At 36.1% G+C, this 22575-nt stretch overlaps 1 protein-coding gene across 4 annotated transcripts in view; it reads left to right on the top strand.

Moving 5' to 3' along the window:
* Positions 1–22575, top strand: part of TTN (titin) — a 247953-nt gene that overhangs the window by 2285 nt on the left and 223093 nt on the right. For 3 of the 4 annotated variants that reach the window (XM_014954163.1, XM_014954162.1, XM_014954161.1), the window contains exons 1-21: positions 6546–6806; positions 7562–7650; positions 7741–7985; positions 9640–9928; positions 10156–10308; positions 10793–10912; positions 11928–12065; positions 12876–13013; positions 13495–13623; positions 15287–15547; positions 15661–15780; positions 16688–16969; positions 17238–17303; positions 17804–18062; positions 18371–18431; positions 18543–18755; positions 19459–19601; positions 20224–20429; positions 20544–20774; positions 21324–21568; positions 22260–22483. In XM_014954163.1, coding sequence (XP_014809649.1) covers positions 6560–6806; positions 7562–7650; positions 7741–7985; positions 9640–9928; positions 10156–10308; positions 10793–10912; positions 11928–12065; positions 12876–13013; positions 13495–13623; positions 15287–15547; positions 15661–15780; positions 16688–16969; positions 17238–17303; positions 17804–18062; positions 18371–18431; positions 18543–18755; positions 19459–19601; positions 20224–20429; positions 20544–20774; positions 21324–21568; positions 22260–22483 — 3859 coding nt within the window. In that variant the 5' untranslated portion in view covers positions 6546–6559. Of the gene's footprint in view, positions 1–114; positions 219–4501; positions 4706–5418; positions 5707–6545; positions 6807–7561; positions 7651–7740; positions 7986–9639; positions 9929–10155; positions 10309–10792; positions 10913–11927; positions 12066–12875; positions 13014–13494; positions 13624–15286; positions 15548–15660; positions 15781–16687; positions 16970–17237; positions 17304–17803; positions 18063–18370; positions 18432–18542; positions 18756–19458; positions 19602–20223; positions 20430–20543; positions 20775–21323; positions 21569–22259; positions 22484–22575 lie in introns of those variants that run through there. The other variant, XM_014954164.1, reaches the window with a different exon arrangement.

Raw genomic sequence — 22575 nt, 5'->3', positions numbered from 1 at the left:
GAAGAGTAAATAGTTATGAAAACAATTATAAATATTCTTAAAATCTAGCAAGAAGGATGTGTGTATAATACAAATGTCACCATTGATATCTAATTATGTTTTTGTTGCTTTCAGAGTGCCTGTAAAGATGACGACAAAAGCACCAACGTTTACGCAGCCATTACAAAGTGTTGTGGCACTGGAGGGTAGTGCCGCAACCTTTGAGGCTCATATTAGTGGTAAGGTTTTGATTCATTCTTGCAAGACTGATTATTTCTGGTGATTTTTATGCTCAGACAACAATAACACTTTCTGTAGATTTTAATCCGATCTGAATGGGTAAAGATCAGTGTTGAAATGTGAATTTATTTCCACATCATACAGTACCGATCCGCACTGTGGGGTGCTGTTGGATATCCACAAACATATTGCATAAGGTTACAAGGCTTCCCAGGCAACAGCCAGTCATCCTGCCAATGAAACTGGTGTCTAATTCTCATGTATGTTAGAATCATCAAAACTGGGGGGAAATAGCATGAAAAGTATACAGATAAAAAAACCATACTGTGCTAACATAATCAGGGAACTTCATATGGGTGCAGAGGGAATAATCTTGTTTAGATGATGATCAGACAGAATGAGGAGTCAAGGTGCAAAATCAAGGCATATGATAGTTCTTCATTGACCTAGTGCTAAGCCTTACTCTGGTTAAGGCATATTTCTACCTTCTGTGCCCTTGAGTTTACTTGATTCCAGAGTTCTGGCAGGGGGATTAAAATCACAAAATCTAGGTCCACTGAAGAGAGTAGAAGACCCTCATTTGCTAGATAGTAGACGTCTATGGTGATCATGATGGTAGTACAAGACTACATTAATATAATTCATTCATGTAATTTAAAGATGCCACGTAATTTTAAAGTATAGTTCATTTTGCCAGTCTACACACTACTAAAGCACCCTGTCTTGTGCAAAATCCCATGCAAACCCCAGAGATAACTTTACCAGATAACCAACACCCTGTTCTAAGAGTGCCTCTGACCTCAGCAATGAGCAAGGAGAAATGACATGTGTTCCTGCTGATGGATTTATATTGTCTTACAGGCATTAGCAATGTGATGGTCCACATACCGTAAAACACTACCCAGATTCTCTGTGACAGGTGCAAACACATGATCTGTCCAGTTATAGAGATCTCTGACATCTATGGTCCCCTGTGGTTCATTCCTTGGCCCCTTTGGATAACACTGACTCTTACAAGGTTCACACAAGGTGTTTGAACACGTCCTGTAGTCTACATCCATGATATTTTTTTCATGCCTTATTCTGTTGTTTGACCCTCTGCTCTTTGGTTAATTACCCTATCCTCCTCTTATCTGTACACTGTAAATCGTCTGTGAAAATTTTCTTTCCACTGATTATTACAATACTTATTATTATTATGAATACAGAAATAGATCATCAGAACAAGTTAGGATGCTAATATTATGGCTCAATGTGTAATTTTGGCTATTTTCATTTGTATGAGATCATGGAGTACTTGGGAGGGGAACTTGATTTCTTACTAAGAGGAGATACAGCGGCTTTTCTAATAGCATATGCCATGTTTGTATTTTAGTCCCAAATATCATGTGAGGCAATCACCTGTTAGCTTTTATTCACATTGTGGCATTCTGGAATATCTTTCCTGCCCCAAAACCATCCCACCGACATTGACAGATCTAACAGTGGCTTGGCATTTAGTTTTCTTAATGCATAAAAAATATGAAAGTTTCATTTCTTGAACTAATTGCATAAATAGTTGACTATATAGCTTTATTTTGCTACATTGTCTGCCCCTCCTATCTGTCATAAATCATTTTGAATTTGAAATTCAGGCTTTCTGTTTATCTCTGATAATACAGCTTTTTTTTTATATGCAAGTATTAATACAGAGCTACATTTCGAATGTGAAGAGTCCAGTTAATCTAAGAGTACTAAGAAGAGCTTAGTAACCACCTGAGATGCAAGTTTTCAATCTGTAAACAGAAAAAAATGAATTGTACTGTTGTATCAGACTGTGAATTAAGTGCCACATCACAAAGGTTTGATACAAAAATACCCAGTACATCCCTCTGCTCAGAAAGCGCAGAACACGCAAATCCTGTGATTAAAAGCAGTAAATGCCAGAGCAGCGAGGACATCATCACAGGGGGAGCCCTACTGGGTGAGCAGTGACTGAGGGGACATGAGACAGCACGTCACTGCCAAGAAAGTCTGTGGTGCCGCTGGCATTAGAACAGTACCCATGCTCATGTCTCCACAGTACTGATCAAGTACTGAATTTTTTCATAAATAACTAACCTGTACTCTGCTTAACTTTCTTTGAACCAGTATTTTCAGGTATCACCCAATGCAAGCCAGCCTTTACACCCTGCATATTGTTCAAAGTAGGACGTAGATTGTACACGGGTTGGCAGTTCCTGTCACTCACGTCATTGTCAGGACATTCTCATTCAACTCAATTACTAAGCAGTGAAGCCGAGGAACTTCAGGTTCATTTTGCTCTTTTTGGCAATAAAGCTTGATAAAACTCAAGGACAGTTTTAAAATGAAAAAGAATCTCCTAATAATTAATACTCAAATCAGTGCAATTTGGCATGTATAAAAATAAGTCCTTACTCCATATACTTCAGGAAAAAATGTTTGTAGTCTGAGGTAGATCTTACCTTTAGCTCTGTGGTATGGAACTACCAGAATACTAGTAAATTTGTGAAGCTGAATTTCTTTTTAATATGAATTTGGGTTCAGATTTTCAAAATGAGTTCTAACTTTGGATCCCTTGAACAAACCAGTTTAAGATATTAAAATAGACTCCATTTAAAAAAATGTGGGCCTTGTTCGGCCTACCACACCCTACACACCACACAAACCCTTGTGTTTACTAATCATGCTGCGCCAAGAAAATGAAATATTTTGGTAATGTTTCAACAAATTCTCTATTGACAGCATGATTTTTGGTTGCCTGGCTTAAAACATTTTAAAAGTGATTTGCATAAATGTTAAAGAGACATAGCTCAGGATGAAATCAGTGGAATCTGCTGGATGCTCTGTATTTGTGGTGATAATGCCCAAGTTGTCCTATACCAGTAGTACAAAATTCAATTATATCTGCCCCATCAGGGCTGTTTGATAACTTCCATCTATGAAATTAACAATGCTTAAATGTCTTTTGCCCTCTTGATTTCTAATCCTCTCTAAAACTGGCCTCATTCTTTTTCTCTCTGTGTGTTACTATTTTGCATATATCTAAAAATCCGTTTTTCAACTATGAGTAAAATTTAAAACTTTCCTAACTGAGTCTGGTGGGACTGCAAACAACCAGTAAAAGCTTCAATCTATGTACCTCCTCTTTCATTTTAGTCTCACAGAGCCATATTCCTGGCACATTAAACCCCTAAATAATTAAATTAGTTTATAGAAGGGATACTCTAGAAAGGCAGAAGAATTCTGTGGTCTTGGGGTTTTCCAGATCACAGAGAATGCAACTGGGAAAATTAGAGCAGCTGTAGGAAGCACAGTCTCAGATGTCATTCCTGAGCCCCTGTGCAGTGCAATTGCTGATCTGGCTTGAGTGGAGAAGCACATGAAGTAAATTTGCAGAGATTTTCATTTTGGAGAAATGGTGTCCTAGGACTACAAAAAGACTTTGAGCTAGAACTGTCTCCTTAAATTAGCTATTCTGCTTATGTGACTTTTATAAAAATTTTACCTGTTCCTCAAATGGATTTTAGTTGCTCAATGAAGTTGGCCGAGTAGAACATTAGGAAGAGAATTTCCATTAGGAATCTAAAGTCACCCTTTAAAGCTAAAAAAGCCAGCTCTAGTTATAGATTAAATTCTTCTAACCAGAAAGGTCTTACTCATGATCCTGACAACTAAAGAATAATATATTTGAAGAACAGAAGATCAGCTGATTCCAGCTGACTGCTTTCCACCAAACTCAAACAGAAGTCAATCCAGAAAAAAGAAACAAAACCCCAAAACATTAATAGTGCTTGATGTTGATGTCTACAACAATGATTTTTTCTAAAATCATTTAGTGTTGGGAAAACTACTTAACTTGGCTGGAAGTTGTGATTTTTACTTTTTCTCCAAACTATTGAGGTGGAAAATTTTGTTAACAATACTACTATGATACTAGCAAATAAATGAAAAAAAAAATACCTCACATGCATCAATTCATCCCCCTCATAATTTTGAACTTTTATTCCTCAACAGGACTGTAAAACACTACAGTCCACTCATTATTCAACCGATTCCCTAAATGCAGTAGCCTGTACAGTTGTCTTACTCCTCTGTATATTTTAAACACCTTTCTAAAAAGGAAATTCCTTTACCACTGTGTCACTGGACATATAATCACAGGCCTGTGCCTCTGCCTTTACACTTCACTATAATTGTAACTAGCAAGTGTTATAGTGATTTTGGATATCTGGCATCTCATAACATCTTACTCTCCTTCTGTCATCCTTTTTTTATTTAGGTTTCCCAGTTCCTGAGGTGAGCTGGTATCGGGATGGCCAGGTTCTCTCTGCTGCAACTCTGCCCGGTGTGCAGATCTCGTTTAGTGATGGCCGCGCTAAACTGGTGATCCCCACCGTGACAGAAGCAAACAGTGGAAGATACACCGTACAAGCCACCAATGGATCTGGGCAAGCAACTAGTACTGCTGAGCTGCTTGTCACAGGTATCAAACAGCTAAAGAAAGGCACCTCTCACTGCTGGCAATGGGAGAAACTGAGCGATAGCAGAAGTGTCACAGATAATGAAAAAAGTTTGGATTTGAAGTAAATTTAAAGCAAAGAAATAGCAAAACAAATTCTTTTTCCTAAGGCAGTCTAGAATTCAGCATATATTCTCCCCAGTAATTTCTAACAGTGTCCTTTACATCTTAACTGTGTAAAGTTTAATCTTGTTCTTATAAACTCTTAATGATAATTGCAAACTTCTGGGTTAGCCCTGTATACTTCTGCTGATCTGTTGCACTGGCTAGATTCAAGCTACACATAAAAAAAGGATAAAGTGCTACAGGATGGATCCTTTAATGATATTTAATGATGTAAATGATATTTAAGAAAGTAACTCTCATAAAAGGCCACACCCAAGAGACTGCACTTACTAGCTTTGCATATAATCAATGTATCTCTAATTGTAGAAACATTTGCAATCATGGACATAATCAGAAATATCAGAAATTTTAAACACATGAGAAAAGTTATGGGTATTTGCATTTAGCAAATCATCTCTTAATGTTTTGAATGAGAACATAATACCATCTGTGAGAACTATGCAAAAGAGAAATAGACCTTGTGCACTTCTAGTAATGAAAATATCCAGCCCTTACAGTTCTTTTTAACTGACATGATTTTTATTCTATTTATTTCTTCAATAAAACTGTAGCTGGAACAGCACCACCAAACTTCTCACAACGACTACAAAGCATGACTGCGAGACAAGGAAGTCAAGTTCGACTTGACGTGAGAGTGACTGGAATCCCTACACCTGTGGTGAAGTTCTATCGGGATGGAGTAGAAATCCAAAGCTCCCCCGATTTTCAAATTTTACAAGAAGGAGACCTTTACAGCTTAATAATTGCAGAAGCATATCCTGAAGACTCCGGTACCTATTCAGTAAATGCCACAAATAATGTGGGACGGGCTACTTCAACAGCTGAATTGCTAATTCAAGGTAACAGAGATGAAGTTGCAAGCCATGAAAATAAGAGAGCATTCATTGTCGTAATGGTACAATACACACCACTTCTCAAAGTTATATCAATAGGTTAATTTATAACTTCTTTCTCAAGGGTTATTAGCTTACTGTGAAAAAATAGTGTTGGTGAAATTTACCAAAGACTTTTGTCTGAGAATTTAAAAGGACTTTTTCTCCAGAATGAGTCTTCTTTAATCTGAGGATACAGTAGACAGAAAAAAATGTGGGATACTTTCAGTTTTCTCATTTTGTTCTGTAGATTTCTCAGAGCTGTATTTTTAAGCTCTCTTTGATAGAATAGATATATTACACTGCACAACTGTACCTGGTCTTGTAAATGAGCCTGGTAAGGATGAAGACAGTTCTTAGATAGAGGAGAATTATAGCAGTGAATCTAAAAAAAGGATAAAGTGCTACAGGATGGATCCTTTAATGATATTTAATGATGTAAATGATATTTAAGAAAGTAACTCTCATAAAAGGCCACACCCAAGAGACTGCACTTACTAGCTTTGCATATAATCAATGTATCTCTAATTGTAGAAACATTTGCAATCATGGACATAATCAGAAATATCAGAAATTTTAAACACATGAGAAAAGTTATGGGTATTTGCATTTAGCAAATCATCTCTTAATGTTTTGAATGAGAACATAATACCATCTGTGAGAACTATGCAAAAGAGAAATAGACCTTGTGCACTTCTAGTAATGAAAATATCCAGCCCTTACAGTTCTTTTTAACTGACATGATTTTTATTCTATTTATTTCTTCAATAAAACTGTAGCTGGAACAGCACCACCAAACTTCTCACAACGACTACAAAGCATGACTGCGAGACAAGGAAGTCAAGTTCGACTTGACGTGAGAGTGACTGGAATCCCTACACCTGTGGTGAAGTTCTATCGGGATGGAGTAGAAATCCAAAGCTCCCCCGATTTTCAAATTTTACAAGAAGGAGACCTTTACAGCTTAATAATTGCAGAAGCATATCCTGAAGACTCCGGTACCTATTCAGTAAATGCCACAAATAATGTGGGACGGGCTACTTCAACAGCTGAATTGCTAATTCAAGGTAACAGAGATGAAGTTGCAAGCCATGAAAATAAGAGAGCATTCATTGTCGTAATGGTACAATACACACCACTTCTCAAAGTTATATCAATAGGTTAATTTATAACTTCTTTCTCAAGGGTTATTAGCTTACTGTGAAAAAATAGTGTTGGTGAAATTTACCAAAGACTTTTGTCTGAGAATTTAAAAGGACTTTTTCTCCAGAATGAGTCTTCTTTAATCTGAGGATACAGTAGACAGAAAAAAATGTGGGATACTTTCAGTTTTCTCATTTTGTTCTGTAGATTTCTCAGAGCTGTATTTTTAAGCTCTCTTTGATAGAATAGATATATTACACTGCACAACTGTACCTGGTCTTGTAAATGAGCCTGGTAAGGATGAAGACAGTTCTTAGATAGAGGAGAATTATAGCAGTGAATCATTCTACCAAGAGCAGTCTTGATTGGATTTCACCTCAGTCATGCTTCCAGACTCTGTAATCATTTGAGATCCAGGACTGATTGTGAACAAAAATGTGTTTTGGTTTGGTTTGTTTGGTTTTTTCCTAATGAAGTAGTAATGCAGAACTATTGTTTCAACTGTTTTCACTACTGTGTGTCTATAGATGCTGCAGGAAAAGGAGACAGTTGCTTAATTCTTTCTCTGCTGTTTATATACATCTATATGTAATTGGAATTGACCGTTCTTTTATTTCTGCAACTGCTTTTTGTTTGCTGCCATATGCAATTGTCCCAAACATGTTTTCTTTTCCAAAAGGTGAGGAAGAAGCCGTCCCTGCTAAAAAGACAAAGACAATTGTTTCGACTGCTCAGATTTCACAAACAAGACAAGCCAGAATTGAAAAGGTATATTTTTCAAAACCAAAGCAGGTAAGGTTAAAATGTGGATGATTACTTCTACAGTATCTCAGACTTCTTTTCTTGATTTCATTGTAGAAGATTGAGGCCCACTTTGATGCCAGATCACTTACAAATGTTGAAATGGTCATAGAAGGTGCCACAGCCCAGCAGCTCCCACACAAAGCACCTCCACGAATGCCTCCTAGACCTACATCAAAATCACCAACCCCACCAGTAATTGCTGCAAAAGCACAAATGGCAAGACAGCAATCACCATCACCTGTTAGACAATCACCATCACCTGTAAGACATGTCAGAGCACCAACACCCTCACCAGTAAGGTAAACTTATTATTCTTTCAGACAAGTTTGCTTTTTGAATTACTTATAGCAGTAATGCCTTAGCATGAGAGCATAGTACAAAATGGAAGAAGGTACTGACTGAGTTTATTCTGACTGTGAGGTATAATGTGCTATATTTGCCACTGCTGTAGAAGTGTGTGCTTCTTATGTAAATTTTCTATCCCATATGGAAGAAAATCCTTTAGAGAATAAATCACATTTGATTGCTCTTCATACAGCTGTAAGTAGCACTCAAAGCTCCAAGTTCATGATGAAAGAGAAAACAGCAGAGTGCTTAGCCCTTGATTATTTTAGACGAACAGAGAGAATAGTAATGACACTGATGAGTGTCAAACAGAATGGAAAGATATGTAAAAAACCCATGAATATGAACACATGTTCTAAGTGTGCTGGTAATGACTGCAGAAATAGTGTTTTGAAAGTAGGTAAGGTAAATGTGGATATAGAAAGATGAAGTCTAGCTCTGCTGCATAAAGAGAAAAAGTGAGGGATTTGAAGAGTAGGGCTCGTGGTCTGGGTGACCCCAGGATGTCTGTGCTGAGAGACAAGTAACGACAAAATTGCTTTGGAAGTCCTGCAGTTTCAGCATCCTGAAGCACCAGCGTCATGGAATGTCTCCAAGGTGAGTTCTTGGAGGAGCCCCATTTAAATTACCAGAGCTAGGTAAGCTGGTGAATTTTGTCCCATTGAGAATAACTTGGAAGAATAAGAACTAAGGTGTTGATAGTAACTAGCAGTAACTAACTGTATAGATGAAAGAATAAATTAATAGTGCCATCTAGAGTGCATATAGAACTAGGACTTTGTACTCCCCTGCTAGTCAAACCGCTTTTGGACATACAACACATTAGAAAATAAATCTAGAAATTCATATGATACTGCTGCCCCCTACTGCTGCAATTCATTAATTCTATCTGGGAAATACACAATTAAAAAATTGCTGTCAGAGAAAATCTAGGTTAAAAAGCCCCCTATAGTATTTTGAGAAATGCTTTAAAACTCTCTCCTAGGAATGGAATTGAATTTTTGGAATATCAAAATTTAGAAACTATCACTTTCCAAGTGGCTACCAATTTTGTGGCTGCAATTTGCAAATATAAGTATGGGAAAGAATATAGGCCCTGATCAGCTTGCCTGGAGGCTGGCACATGTAAGGATGATGTGGAAATGAGGTGCGGTGCAGGAGTAGATACAGTTATGTTGCTAGGTGGCCACCACATGCTATTTTGACAAAGAGTGTTAGACTGATCATTCACAAACCATAAACCTTTTATATTATTCCTATTAGGAGAATTAAGATAGAGAAAATAGAAACTTATGGTGTATTTTTATATTTTAAATATATGTGCTTGAGAGGAATGCCCTTAGACATATGCCCTTATTTCTCTTTGGAAATCTAACTAAGCTACTACAAAGATGTGTTACAGTTATGAGTATGACAAAAACACATATTTGGCATAATGTTAAAAATAGGTAAGTGTAATTTACAAGTACAACATCTCAAAAACCTTCTTAAAATCAAACTACAAAGTACTGAAGATACCCTAAATGGGAAGTGAATTCAAGTTCAGGCCATATAATTGTTGTTACATGACACTATATTAATTATATTAATTCTTTATTTTTTCATTAGGTCAGTTTCTCCTGCTGGAAGAATCTCCACCTCGCCTATTAGACCAGTGAAATCTCCATCTCCAATCCGTAAAACACATGTAGTGACAACAGCTGGGGCCGAAGTCCTTCCTCCTTGGAAGCAGGAAGGATACACTGCAACCACAGAAGCCCAGATGAAGGAAACAAGAGTATCTACAAGTGCTACCCAAATCAGAACTGAAGAAAGATGGGAGGGGAGATACGGGGTCCAAGAACAAGTTACCATTAGTGGTGCTACTGCTGGTGAGGTTGCAGCTGGTGCTAGAGAGGTAAAGTCTATTTTAAGAATTAAAGTTTTGGTCTATGTGTTGACTCACTACTGTGGACTAGATATGCTAAACGGAATCTGAGGGGCTGTGTATAAAACATGTGTGTATCTGCTGTTGAGAGAGTTCTGCTGCAAATGCTTCTTTGCAACGTTCTGTCTCTGTACTTGTTGTGTGCTTCTGAATGTATGCAAAACATGAAAAAATGTCTTTTGATGTGACTAATATAGGTGAGAAAGGACAGTGACAAAACAGCAGCTGTTGCTACAGTTGTTGCTGCTGTGGATCAAGCCATGGTGAGAGAACCAGCTCCAAGTGTTGTAGAGCAAACTGCTAAAAGGACAGCAATGACTGCAGTCCACGTTCAACCTGTTCAGGAGCAGGTAGAAATAGAGCACAGACATTCTATGATTGCCCTTTTATCTCTTCATCCCACGTGCAAGCAAGGCATGATTCACCAAGAGGAATTAACAAGATATTACCCAGTGGACCACAAAAGCATGCATACTCTTACAGAGCATTTTGACTGTAAAGGAATGTTCTTGGATCACTTATTCTATTGCTTTCCATCATAGCAGGATTGAACTAATTATTCTTAAACTGTTCTTAAGTTTAAGAATGCCTTCTATGAAAGTGATCCTTTGTTACCCCTTGTCATTTATTTTCTAACATTATTCTTACATTGGTGAAATTTTTTCTCTAATATCTCATTTATCATTTCCCCACTAGCAATGAAATAATTCTCCCTTAGACTTTTTCCTTCATTTGCGTTCCTGTCTTATTTTTCCTTCTCCTCTTCTTTTGATGATCAATTTGTTAAAATGAATTTTAAGGATTTCTTTTTTTGTTTGTTGCTGTAAAAATCAGGTGAGAAAAGAGGCAACAGTAGTAGTTACCAGTGATAAAGCAACAAAACAAACAATAATATCGAGAACTAGAGAAGGAATTGTTACTTCACAAGAACAAAGGCAGATCTCTCATGAAAAGGTGAATACAGATGTTACCTATGATTGTCATATCCTACCTTCTTCAAATAATCTACTATCTCATAAAAAAGTCAAGCCTATGAACAAGGCAAATGGCATACCATAATATAATTTTTTTCTTTTATGTGTGTTACTCTATAGTTTACGTTGCTGTCATTCTCCTGTCTCTCCTTGACAATGACTGCTTTTCCTTTTTTTCTTTCAGTTCCTTTTTTAATACCGAAGAATGTGATAGATGAACTTGCAAAACATTAACTTAGAAAAAAATCTATTTTTAATATATTCTACGGTGATTTACTAGATAGTATTCTCAATCATTTAAGGAATTGACATGTAGGAAATACCTCCTAAATTTTCCATTTTTTTTCCTGAATTTGTTTCTAAGCTTGCTAGTTGTAGCCTGCTTTGTTTGTTGGCAGCACTGTGGGTCAGAAAATGGAGGAAAAACTCATTCTGCATTGAAATAAATTTTGAAAATATTGATGACTGATTGGAATTCAGATGATTTTAGCATGTGCTCTATCAGACAAATGTGATTTAATGGAAGACCAGCTTTTATAGAGAACTGTTACATTTCCATTCTAGCTGAAATACAAGAGGAAGGAAGTGTAACCTATCTTTAAAGTACTGAGAAACAGAAATCCACTCGGGCAAAAAATTACATGTTTATGTGCAGATTACATCTAAACTACTTGGCAAAGTAAAAATTACCTAAAACTTGCTTTTAATATCCTACACTTTCTCAAACTGATTATGATGCAGGACAGTTTTCCTCTTATCTGATTTTAGTATTTTATTACTATTTTATTACTTCTTTCAGTAGCAAAGCAAGTATTTTTATGCTAAATGTATATACATTTTATAAAAAGTCTGTTTATTGTAGTACTTGTACTACAACTGCAGTTGTAGTTTCCAGACTAAATGATTCAGAATTCCAGAGTTTTACATTTTTCCTCCTTTTACATCCTCTTTTCCAAATGTATTGAAAATCACATTCTTTATTTATAAACATCCAGGTAAGAAAAGAACCAGAGAAAACTCCAGTACCCAAAGTAATAATTGCCACGGACAAAGCCAAAGAACAAGAAAGAATATCAAAAGCCAGGGAAGAAATTTCTACCAGACATGAGCAAGTGCACGTTGTGCATGAAAAGGTAAATAAACGTTACAAATGTTTAGTTCATTGTTATACTCAAATAAGTATACAGAACCTCTTTCTTCATCAAATATGCTACGTGTTTGTTCTGCTTCTTTATGAAGAGAAGGTTACAAAATGAAAACTTTATAAAGCAAGATATTCCAGATATAGTCCCTGCGTTGCAGGTCTGGTTCTAATGACTCTGTAGCAGCTCTCTCCACAGAGGAAGGATGCAGCTGCCCTTCCTTTGAGCATTATGGTTTTTATTTCAGGGTACCCAGAATTTCATCTGATACTTAACGACTTTTGCTTTTTTGTTTGAAGATAGATTTGTGAAGACAAATTGTAAAGGTTATCTCTCAGGATATATTTTGGTGTAGAGTTCAATTTAATGAAGTTCATATTTGTGTGAGGACTGAATGCATCTGCTAGATCATATTTTGGAACCATTGTTTATTGGACGTAATGATGAAGTAGTTCCATCTACTGACAGGAGCAAATATTAAGTCAGTAATACTCATTTTTAAGCAAACGGTTTTTGCAAACCTTAGCAATGATATATCACAATTAACTAGGAAGTTGGATGGTTCTTCTCTAATTCACACACAGATTACTGCAATATGTTAATGACTTCGTTTCCACTTTCTTCAGCTAGCATATAAGTAGGCCATAACTTGGCTTGTACAAAGGAATTATTTCATTTCTCAGGTAGTTTTTCTCTTACTGATGTACATTCTGAAACCTTATTCCACTTTCCTGAAAAGCTGTGTAACTTTGACAACAGGCATAAATGATTGCTATTATTTTTCTTTACCATAAAAACTAGATAAGAAAGGAAGATATGAAACCTTCTGTACCTAAGGTAGTAATTACCACTGATAAACCTAAAGCACCGGTCATAATGTCGAAAAGTAAAGAAGGAATTACTACCCAACAAGAACAAGTGAGCATAACCCATGAAAAGGTGAAGCACTATTACAACCGTATTTGGTTTTTTGTCCTCTCTTCTTTACAAACCTTATGTGTTCCTCAAAAAATACTAACTATACATTTCAGGCTTATTTTTTCTAAGATTTATTCCAAACTTACAAACTTTTAAAACTACTGCTAATTAGACTATATTATGCCATCTCTATCTTTCTCTCCTAACTGTTTTCATTAATAGAATGTATGTAATTCCCTTCTGACTTACCTTTGGAATGAGCTGACTGACTCCTGAAATGTATTTCAGCTTTTTTTTTAAAAAATATCATTACTTATATTTAAATAGGTGTCAGAGTGCAACATTACTTACCAGTATACATATAATACAGAGCTGTGTGCAGTGCACAAGGATCTAATCCCTAAATTCTCCTTCCCTTTTCCCATTCAAAATTTTTCCCATTGTTCAAATTTCTTTCAAGATCATATATAACTGAAACTTTTATTTCTGCTATAATAATTAGATTAAAAAGGAAGCTAAGAAAACTACTGTAGTTCCGAAAATAATTGCCACTGATAAAACCAAAGCAGTGTCCAGAACTAGAGAAGAAATTACAGCCAAGCAAGAACAAACTCATCTAGCTTATGATCAGGTGAATATAGCTGTTGCAGATGTGAAATGCACTGTTACAATTTGTTTGATCTGCAAAACTCACCTTTTAAGACCTACTTGGGTACAACAGACTGCGCTCAAATTAATTCCTGATAACATACCCATTAAGTGGGATGATTGACAAGTAACAGAGTCAGTATAATTAAGTTTCTAGTGATAAAGAGTTTTGTCTCATCCTGCTATGAAATGCCACTTTTAAGACAAAGTCGGGTTTCTCCGTGAAAGCCTACTCCATACTGATGACTTTCAAGTAATGTTTACTTGCTCAAACTTTGGACTCTACAATCTTTTTTCTACAAGATGATTCCTTGCAATTTAGTGGTTGTCAAATGAAACAACTTCTCCATTAAGGTTTGAATTGTATTGTTCTTTGTACAATATAAACTTCAACATCCATTCAAGTCTTTCCAGTTTATTACTTCTGACAATCAGACACTTGTTAACACGGCTTTGTTCCCGCAGGACTCGAACATTAGAAAAAATTTTCTATTATAATATAGCCAGGAATTCTCATATGTGGAAGAATAGCATGGCTGCCAATAGCTTTTATTTAAAGTCTATCTATATCTTCTTTGTTAGAAACAGCATGATAAATTCAAAAATACTTTTATAAAACACAATTAAAAGAGCATAGCATATAAAACTCACTCAGAGGAGTCAGATGGTTAAGAGACTAGTTACTTGTTAGATGATACAAGTTTAGGGCAAAATTCAAGTTAGTACAAAAGGTACTGAATAAGAGGTACCTTTTACCTAAACACTACTATAATAATAAAACAAAATCTCTGTAAACAATCACGTTTTGGCTTTGCTTAAGTTATTTTAGTTTAAGGTGATAACAATTTTAAAATCAGAATGAAATCATCTATTTGTTTTCCATCTACAAGGCATACATTTCATGTGTTCTGTTGCTACATCCAGATGAGTTATGACAGTAATAATAAGCACCATTAGTAATCTTCCTATTACCTACTGCTGGCTGACTGGGCAGAAATTTGGACCCCGATAACATAGAAGTTGACAGTATTTATGAGTTATTAAAAACAAATAAAATTTCTGATACAAATGCATTATTTCCAGTTTCTCACAAAGCTCCATTTTCCTTCTTTTGTAAAATAATTTTAAACAGATTAGCACTGAATTAACAGATATGCCTGTGGTAGAAATTTTTATGGGTATATTCCTCAGTAAATGTATTCACACGAGATGCTAGACACATTCTCTACATTTTTAGTAGCATCTAACATTTATATAGAGTTGATGAGCCTACTGACTGAAATTATATGCACATTTACATACCTACTTTACTCTTAGATAAATAGCCATTAATGTAACTATAAAGTATTGAAAGTGGGATTGCATACAAATATTAATGTGTATAAAGCACACAGCCATAGGTATGTTCTGAATATGCATAGACAGAGCTAAATAAAAATATGTCTATATTTGAATTTACTGACTCTGCAGTGTATTTATGGGTGGATATATTTGATGATTACATTATTACTTTTGCATATCTATGCACTCTCTCTTTGGCATATACTTTACTGAGCATTATACCTATATGATAAGTATTTGGCAGATATGCAAACCTTTAATATAATGATGAATATTTGTATTTATTCCGTTAATGTTATATGTAGACTGAAGCTGGAAAAAGGGCTGAAGCTGTAGCTACGGTGGTTGCAGCAGTTGATCAGGCCCGTGTTCGATCACCCTGGGAACAAGAACAAGCAGATGAAGCTTATGTAAAGCAGAAAACTTTGGAATATGGCTATAAAGAGCACGTTGCTGAGGCCCCAGCAGAACGTCATGTTGTCACTAAAGAGGTTAAAACCGTTTATGTTCCTCCTGAGAAACATATCTCACCTGCTGAAAAGAAGCAAGTTCATATATCTACAGAGGTTAGACTTGGTTTATGTTGCATTCTTTTCCAAAAACTATGTCCTACTGAAATCTGTTTCAGTTTGCAGAACAGCATCACGTTCTCAACAACTTTTTCCATTGTTTTGTGTAGATAAAAAGAGCAACAGAAACTGAGAAAACAATTCATGTTGAGCACCCGCGACCCCGCACACCAAGTCCTCATTTCACAGTCTCCAAAATTGCTGTTCCTAAACCTGATCATGCATATGAGGTAAGAAGTGAAAACTGTATTCAAGAAGAACAGCAGACTTGTTGATAATGACCAGTTGGTTGCCCATTCCACTTAACTTTTCCTCCCACTTTGGTATGGTGCTTTCCCAAGAAGAACAATTGTATGCTCTCTACAGTTGTTTTGTTGGCTTGTTTAACTAATAAAAAGCAGTGCTGTAAATAGACAAACAAACTGCTAAAATTCTTTCTTCCTTGGAAATTACTACATACTAAGCTAGTTTTTGAAACACAAAAAATCCAGACAGCAAAACACCATCCATTTTTAATATTATTTTTTCCATTCTTCTGTTCGACTCCTTCACATAACCTTAATTAATTTTCTCATTCAAGCATACTTTCTCTCTTCTCCTGGACTTCAAAAATGAACTGTTTTCCCCTCAAACATAATTGAACACTATAAAAATGACCTAAAATATTTCTGTCTTTAGAGATTTATGTGTTTTCCAAAGTTATTACACCTACAATAACATTTTGAAATCTCTTCAGTTATTTTAATCACTGACAATTATGTAATTAGTAGTATTGTTTATTGCAGTATCAGACTGATTAAAAGGAAGGCTAAGGCCTCAAGTGAATAAATTTAGAGGATATTTCTCATGTTGCACTTAAGAGATTCTTGACCATTTAAAGATCTAATTCTAACGTAAAATAAAAGAGAAAATATTTGAATGTTAGACACATCAACAATAATAATGTAAGGATATTATATTTCCAGTATCCTACTGCTACAGTCTAGAAGTCATTTTTGTTTATACAGCTTTTGCAGTGCCAACAAATAAGTAACTAAGGAATCAACTAGTGAGTATGCAATTGACTCAAGAAATACACTGTTGCCTCTGAAAACAAGAGAACAACAAAGCTGTAACTCTTTCTCTTTTGTTCCCTAGGTTTCAATAGCTGGATCTGCCATGGCTACTCTGGAAAAAGAGTTATCAGCTGCTTCTGCTGTGCAAAAGATCACCAAGTCGGTGAAACCACCTCAGCTAAAGCCGCATGAAGTCAGGATAAAAGCAGAACCTGTTCCCTCTCCACAGTTTCCTTTTGGAGAGGCTGCAGAGACCTATAAGAGTCAATATGACATTGAGACTAAAAAAGAGACAGGTATAAGCTTTAAAGGTGAAGCAGTGCAGGAGGAACACTTGGTGCTGCGGAAAGAAAGTGAAGCAAAGGTATGTTATTAAGCAAATTTCCATCACTTTGAGTGACTTTCATCTTTAAAAAGCCTCACTTGTTTGCTTTCGTCATTGCAATTTTCCACTTGTTCGGCATTCTGCTGACTTTTATTTTTGCTTTTTTACGCAAATCCTTCTAAGGGTCTAATATTCACTGATGGCAAAAAAAGAGTTCTCTTTGCCTAGTTTCTTCTCATATCTAAATTCTGCTGTTTATGTCCTTGGCTTTGTTAGCTGTTGATTAACTGTTCTTTAAACAACCTAGGTGACAGAAACTGCCAGAGTTCCTGTGCCTGCAGAAATCCCTGCTACTCCACCCACCTTAGTCTCAGTAAGTAATTTGTATGTAGACTGGGGAAGTGACACTATATGTTTCACCCGTTTTGTATTCTAACTTTTATCTTTGAAAACCTGACCATGAAAATTTGGCTCTATTTAATCTTTTTAACTCTGTATTAGACTTACTCAGCTCACAACTTATCTCTGATACAAACTATTCTGAATGACTGTTGTGGGCATGATTATGTGACAATTATGTCACATAGCAGATTGACCTTTGCTGCAGTGAAACAATTTCTCACCATAATCTGTATAAACATCAATCTAAGCATTCAGTTTCTTGTTATTAACAGCAATGTTCAGTTATCCCAAATCCAGTTTCAAATAATTCCCTTTGGAAAATGTCTCTTTTTTTTCCTGCATACAATGCTGAACAGAACACTGTTTTGAAGTAGACGTTAAATTTTCCATTCAAATAGGCTTTAGTTATTTAAATGTCTGCTTAGTAGTGAAAGTATATGCTGACTATGGTACTTATTTTTCATCTTACAGGGCCTCAAAAATAAGACTGTGACTGAAGGCGAGTCTGTCACTCTAGAGTGCCATATCTCTGGTCATCCTCAGCCTGTTGTGACATGGTACAGGGAAGACTACAAGATTGAGAGCTCAATGGACTTCCAGATCACTTTCAAAGCAGGGCTTGCTCGCCTTGTGATTCGTGAAGCCTTTGCAGAAGACAGTGGAAGATTTACCTGCACTGCTACCAATAAGGCTGGGAGTGTCAGCACATCTTGCCACTTATACGTGAAAGGTAAGTATATTTATCACTGTAGGGAGATTATAATCTTGTTAACTGCATATTACTTGTAATGTAGCTTAGACTTTGTCAGCTCCCAAGTAGAACGTATGCCTTGGGTTGTATTCCAGAGCTGTTAGGTAACATGGTTGGAAGAATATGAGGTAAAGGCCAATTAAGGGTCAATGGAGATAATTAACTTGTTTCCTAAGTGGAAGTATCTGGCCCTCTGAGCCAATTAACTACTTAACCTTCTCTCTTTGTGTCAACAAAACTCACTATTAAAGTATTTCAAAATTCACTGTATCATATTTGCCTTGCAGTTTCAGAAGAAATTGAGACTCGAGAAACCATTTCTGAGAAGGCTGTTACAGAAGAGAAACGGTAAAGTTTTTCCTAAACAGACTGCTTCTACTGCGGTCATTAGTTTCTTGCACTCTGTTTATGAGAGCTTCAGATATCAGCTCACTTACCTGCATTGGAATCTTATTTCAGCTATGTGGAGACAAAGGACATTGTAATGGAAGATGTCTCTGTTGCAGCAGAGGAAGTATCGGGAGAACCCGTACCTCCTTTCTTCATAAGAAAACCCATGGTACATAAATTAATTGAAGGTGGGAGCATTATTTTTGAATGCCAAGTAGGGGGCAACCCAAAGCCACACGTCTACTGGAAAAAAGGTGGAGTTCCTCTAACGACTGGCTACAGGTACTTTGAATACAATGCACAAAAACTATTCAAACATAGTTTTTAAGAATATTTAATTGACACCACCATAGTTTTGATTCCCTTACTGATGCTTAGCCAAATAACATCACTTAAATTCTCTTTTTGAAATGGAAAAAACATAGGATCATGTCTTAAAGTGAGACTTTAGGAGGCTACTAATTTTTAAAATACAAATATTCAAAAGACTATAAAATGAGAAATGCTACATATTCTTAAAAACAAATAAGGAAGAATTTTTGTGTTTGTTTTATTCTGTCTATGCACTGTTTGCATTCTATCCATGAAAAACTGTCTATAGAAAGCAACACGTTTTCTAGCAGAGAAAAAAACCACATTTGTAGCATATGCTATAATGACCCATATTAGGAAAATCTGTGCACACAGCATATACCGTTATACAATGTCTGTTAACTAGATCTCTGATATTTCAGTACTGCTGTTTGCGTCCCATTTATTTTAGTGACAACAGAAAGAAATCAGACCTATACTCTAGTTTCAGCATGGTTACTTTTCCTACACTGTTCTGCAGATTTATTGAGTGAGAATTGCCTGAAAAATTTCTCTTTTTCGGTCTTGTACAATTTAGGAGTGATTCTGATTAATTGTGTAACTAAAAGAAAATGCACTAAGAAACTCTGTTCATCAGAATTATAGAGATCTTGTACTTTCATTTTTTCTGTAGATACAAAGTAAGTCACAAAAGAGAAACCGGGGAATGCAAACTTGAAATTTCCATGACTTTTGCCGACGATGCCGGAGAATACACTATTGTTGTTCGTAATAAACATGGAGAAGCTTCTGCAACGGTCTCCTTACTAGAAGAAGGTACATTGAAGATTTAAAAAATGGGGAAAACATTTCTTAAAATTAACTTTAAACTGGGAAAAAGATTTTAAATTGTGCTGCAAATTCAAGTAACATTAAGGGAGATCTGGTGGCTCCATATCTGCAAGACAGATTTTTTGACATTAGTTTCTTGAAGGACTTATAGTCTTTGCTAGAATGTGTAGCTCTAGAAACCGTCTCTTGTTGATGTCCTTACATCAGAGTGTGGTGTGGGGAAAGGAGACTAATCAAGTGATAAGTTGTTCTGTTACAGGGAAGCAAGCTAACTTTTTTTTTTTTAATTATCCTTGTAAAAAAGCATGAAAGTTTGCAGGAGTCACGGTGAAGAAACTGTAAAATAGCCCCTACAAGTGCTTCTACTTTGAGAACTAGAACACCTAAATAGCACAGTAAAACTTTTATCTGTATAAACAGGTAAAAAAAAAAATCTCATCTGAGGGCATCAGTCTTTGCATTTTATTGCTCTTTGCATTTTGTTGGCTAAACAGACAGAAACTCTGCTTGAATTGCCAAAACCAGTAAAAAAAGTTTGTAATTTTCTCTAGGTAGTCCAGTGAAAATCACAAAAACTTATCAAAACTAATATGTCCTTAATTCTTAGCTGATTATGAAGCCTACATAAAATCGCAACAAGAAATGATGTACCAAACTCAGATGACTGCATATGTACAGGAACCTAAAGTGGCTGAGGTAGCCCCAGCTATTTCATATGGTGACTTTGAAAAAGAATATGAAAAAGAACAAGCCCTAATTAGGAAGAAAATGGCAAAAGATACAGTGATGGTCAGAACTTTTGTAGAAGATGAGGTATGTCTACCACTCCATATTCATTTTGTATACTAACATATTACCAGTACAAATCACTTCCTTACAAGGTCATTATCTGACACACAGAACTAATGGTCTTGTTTTTCTATATAGGAATTCCATATTTCTTCTTTTGAAGAAAGACTTATCAAAGAAATTGAACTCAGAATTATTAAGACAACCTTAGATGAACTTCTTGAAGAAGACGGAGAGGAGATGATGGTTGATATTTCTGAATCTGAAGCTGTAGAAGCAGGATTTGACATAAGATTAAAGAATTACAGAGCCTTTGAAGGCACAGGAGTTACTTTTCATTGCAAGGCGACTGGATATCCATTGCCAAAGGTATCCCAAACCTGTATGACATTAATCTATTTAAAAAACCTTCTGGTGCTCTACTTGAAACATCTCGTTGTCAGACATTCTACATCCTGCATAGAAAAAAGCAAATCTAAAAGGAAATCCAGGCTTCTGTTTCAATATCAAGCTAAATTTTCCTTTTTCCCCTTAATAGAGTAGTATTAGGTTGGCTAGCCCATTCAGAGGTGGGTTAGATTTACCAGTTAAGTTGGTCTTACTTCTGAGTATCTCCGAGTTAGCCCACACAAGTGGGCAACACAGTAGCAAGTCCAGTCTACGTCACTTTGCTCTTTGTCAAAATGGCCTTTATATCTATTTTTAGCTCCCAAAGTTGTGTTTCATCCTACTGTGAAAGCATGTTACTTTAGTCTTACTTATTTCTAGTAAAAATGTTAATATTAACACATATATATGGGCTGTGGTGATGCATCAGCTGAAAAATAAGAAGTTGTAATCTGTTGTATGCATGGGTTGTTACTGCATCTTTGTCTTTAGGAGAGCTCACATAGCATTCCACTGTTTCTTTCCATGCAGATTGCATGGTACAAAGATGGTAAGCGCATAAGGCATGGAGAGCGCTACCACATGGAAGTTCTGCAAGATGGCAGTGCCAGTCTGCGTTTGCCTGTTGTTTTACCTGAGGATGAAGGAATTTATACTGTCTTCGCCAGTAATATGAAAGGAAATGCCATTTGCTCAGCAAAACTCTATGTTGAGCCAGTTGCACCCACAGCAACTCCAGGTTACATGCCAGGACCAGAAGTTATGAGAAGATACAGGTGGGTACACAGTAATATATAAATTTTGTGAGACTTCAGTCTGCTGTGATAGACAATACAAAAGCTCATTACACCTCATTTGCACACCTCAAAAGAAGTTTTAAATGCTGTTTTCGTGGCTTAAATTGATTTATGTGCCAACACTTTGTCTGATTTGCCATCTAAATGACTAATGCAGTTCCCAGAGTACCATCATTCACATGCATATCCAGCCCCAGTATCAGATTTACAACCTCAGAAAACATTTATTTCTTAAAGTAGTCATGTTTTGGGGAAATATTTTTCTGCACTTTGAGTTTTGATGCTGTGTGCAACTCTTACTTTCCAGTCTTGAAATAGCTGTATTTCTATGACAAAAAAAAAATCCAGTGTTGCCATGTACTGTGTTTTGTCTCCATTTACATACACACACACACGCACAAATGCATACAGGATTACATCCCTATCTGCACAGTGTCCAAATCCCCAAAGTTTCTGTGGCTATGGTGTATCCTAATACTACTCAGCTATACAAATTGCTGCCAAATACCTGATGAAAATTGACTGCAAATAAAAATGAACTTTTTCACAGTTTCTCACACAGATAAATTGGTTAACCTCTTCAAAATAAATAGAGTTATGCTCTATTTATCATGTTAGTCCACTGCTTTATGGTGTTATTGTACACATCTGTTTTATTTTTTCCTCCCAGGTCTATTTCTCCACGCTCTCCAAGCCGGTCTCCTGCCCGCAGTTCTCCTTCTCGTTCTCCTGGCCGCAGATTAGAGGAAACTGATGAAGGACAATTAGAGAGACTATACAAGCCGGTTTTTGTGCTGAAACCTACATCATTTAAATGTTCACAGGGGCAGACAGCAAGATTTGACCTAAAAGTTGTTGGGAGACCTATGCCAGAGACATACTGGTTCCACAATGGTACGTCAGCCGCATTTTTATCAACAAATTATTTTAAAAAACAATCTTGTATGCATTTTACATTTTGTTGAGACAGAGTGCAACATTTTTTT

The sequence above is a fragment of the Calidris pugnax genome, unplaced genomic scaffold (genome assembly GCF_001431845.1).
Source record: "Calidris pugnax isolate Ruff unplaced genomic scaffold, ASM143184v1 scaffold103, whole genome shotgun sequence".
In the NCBI taxonomy this organism is placed as follows: domain Eukaryota; kingdom Metazoa; phylum Chordata; class Aves; order Charadriiformes; family Scolopacidae; genus Calidris; species Calidris pugnax.
This window is presented reverse-complemented; position numbering and strand designations above follow the sequence as displayed.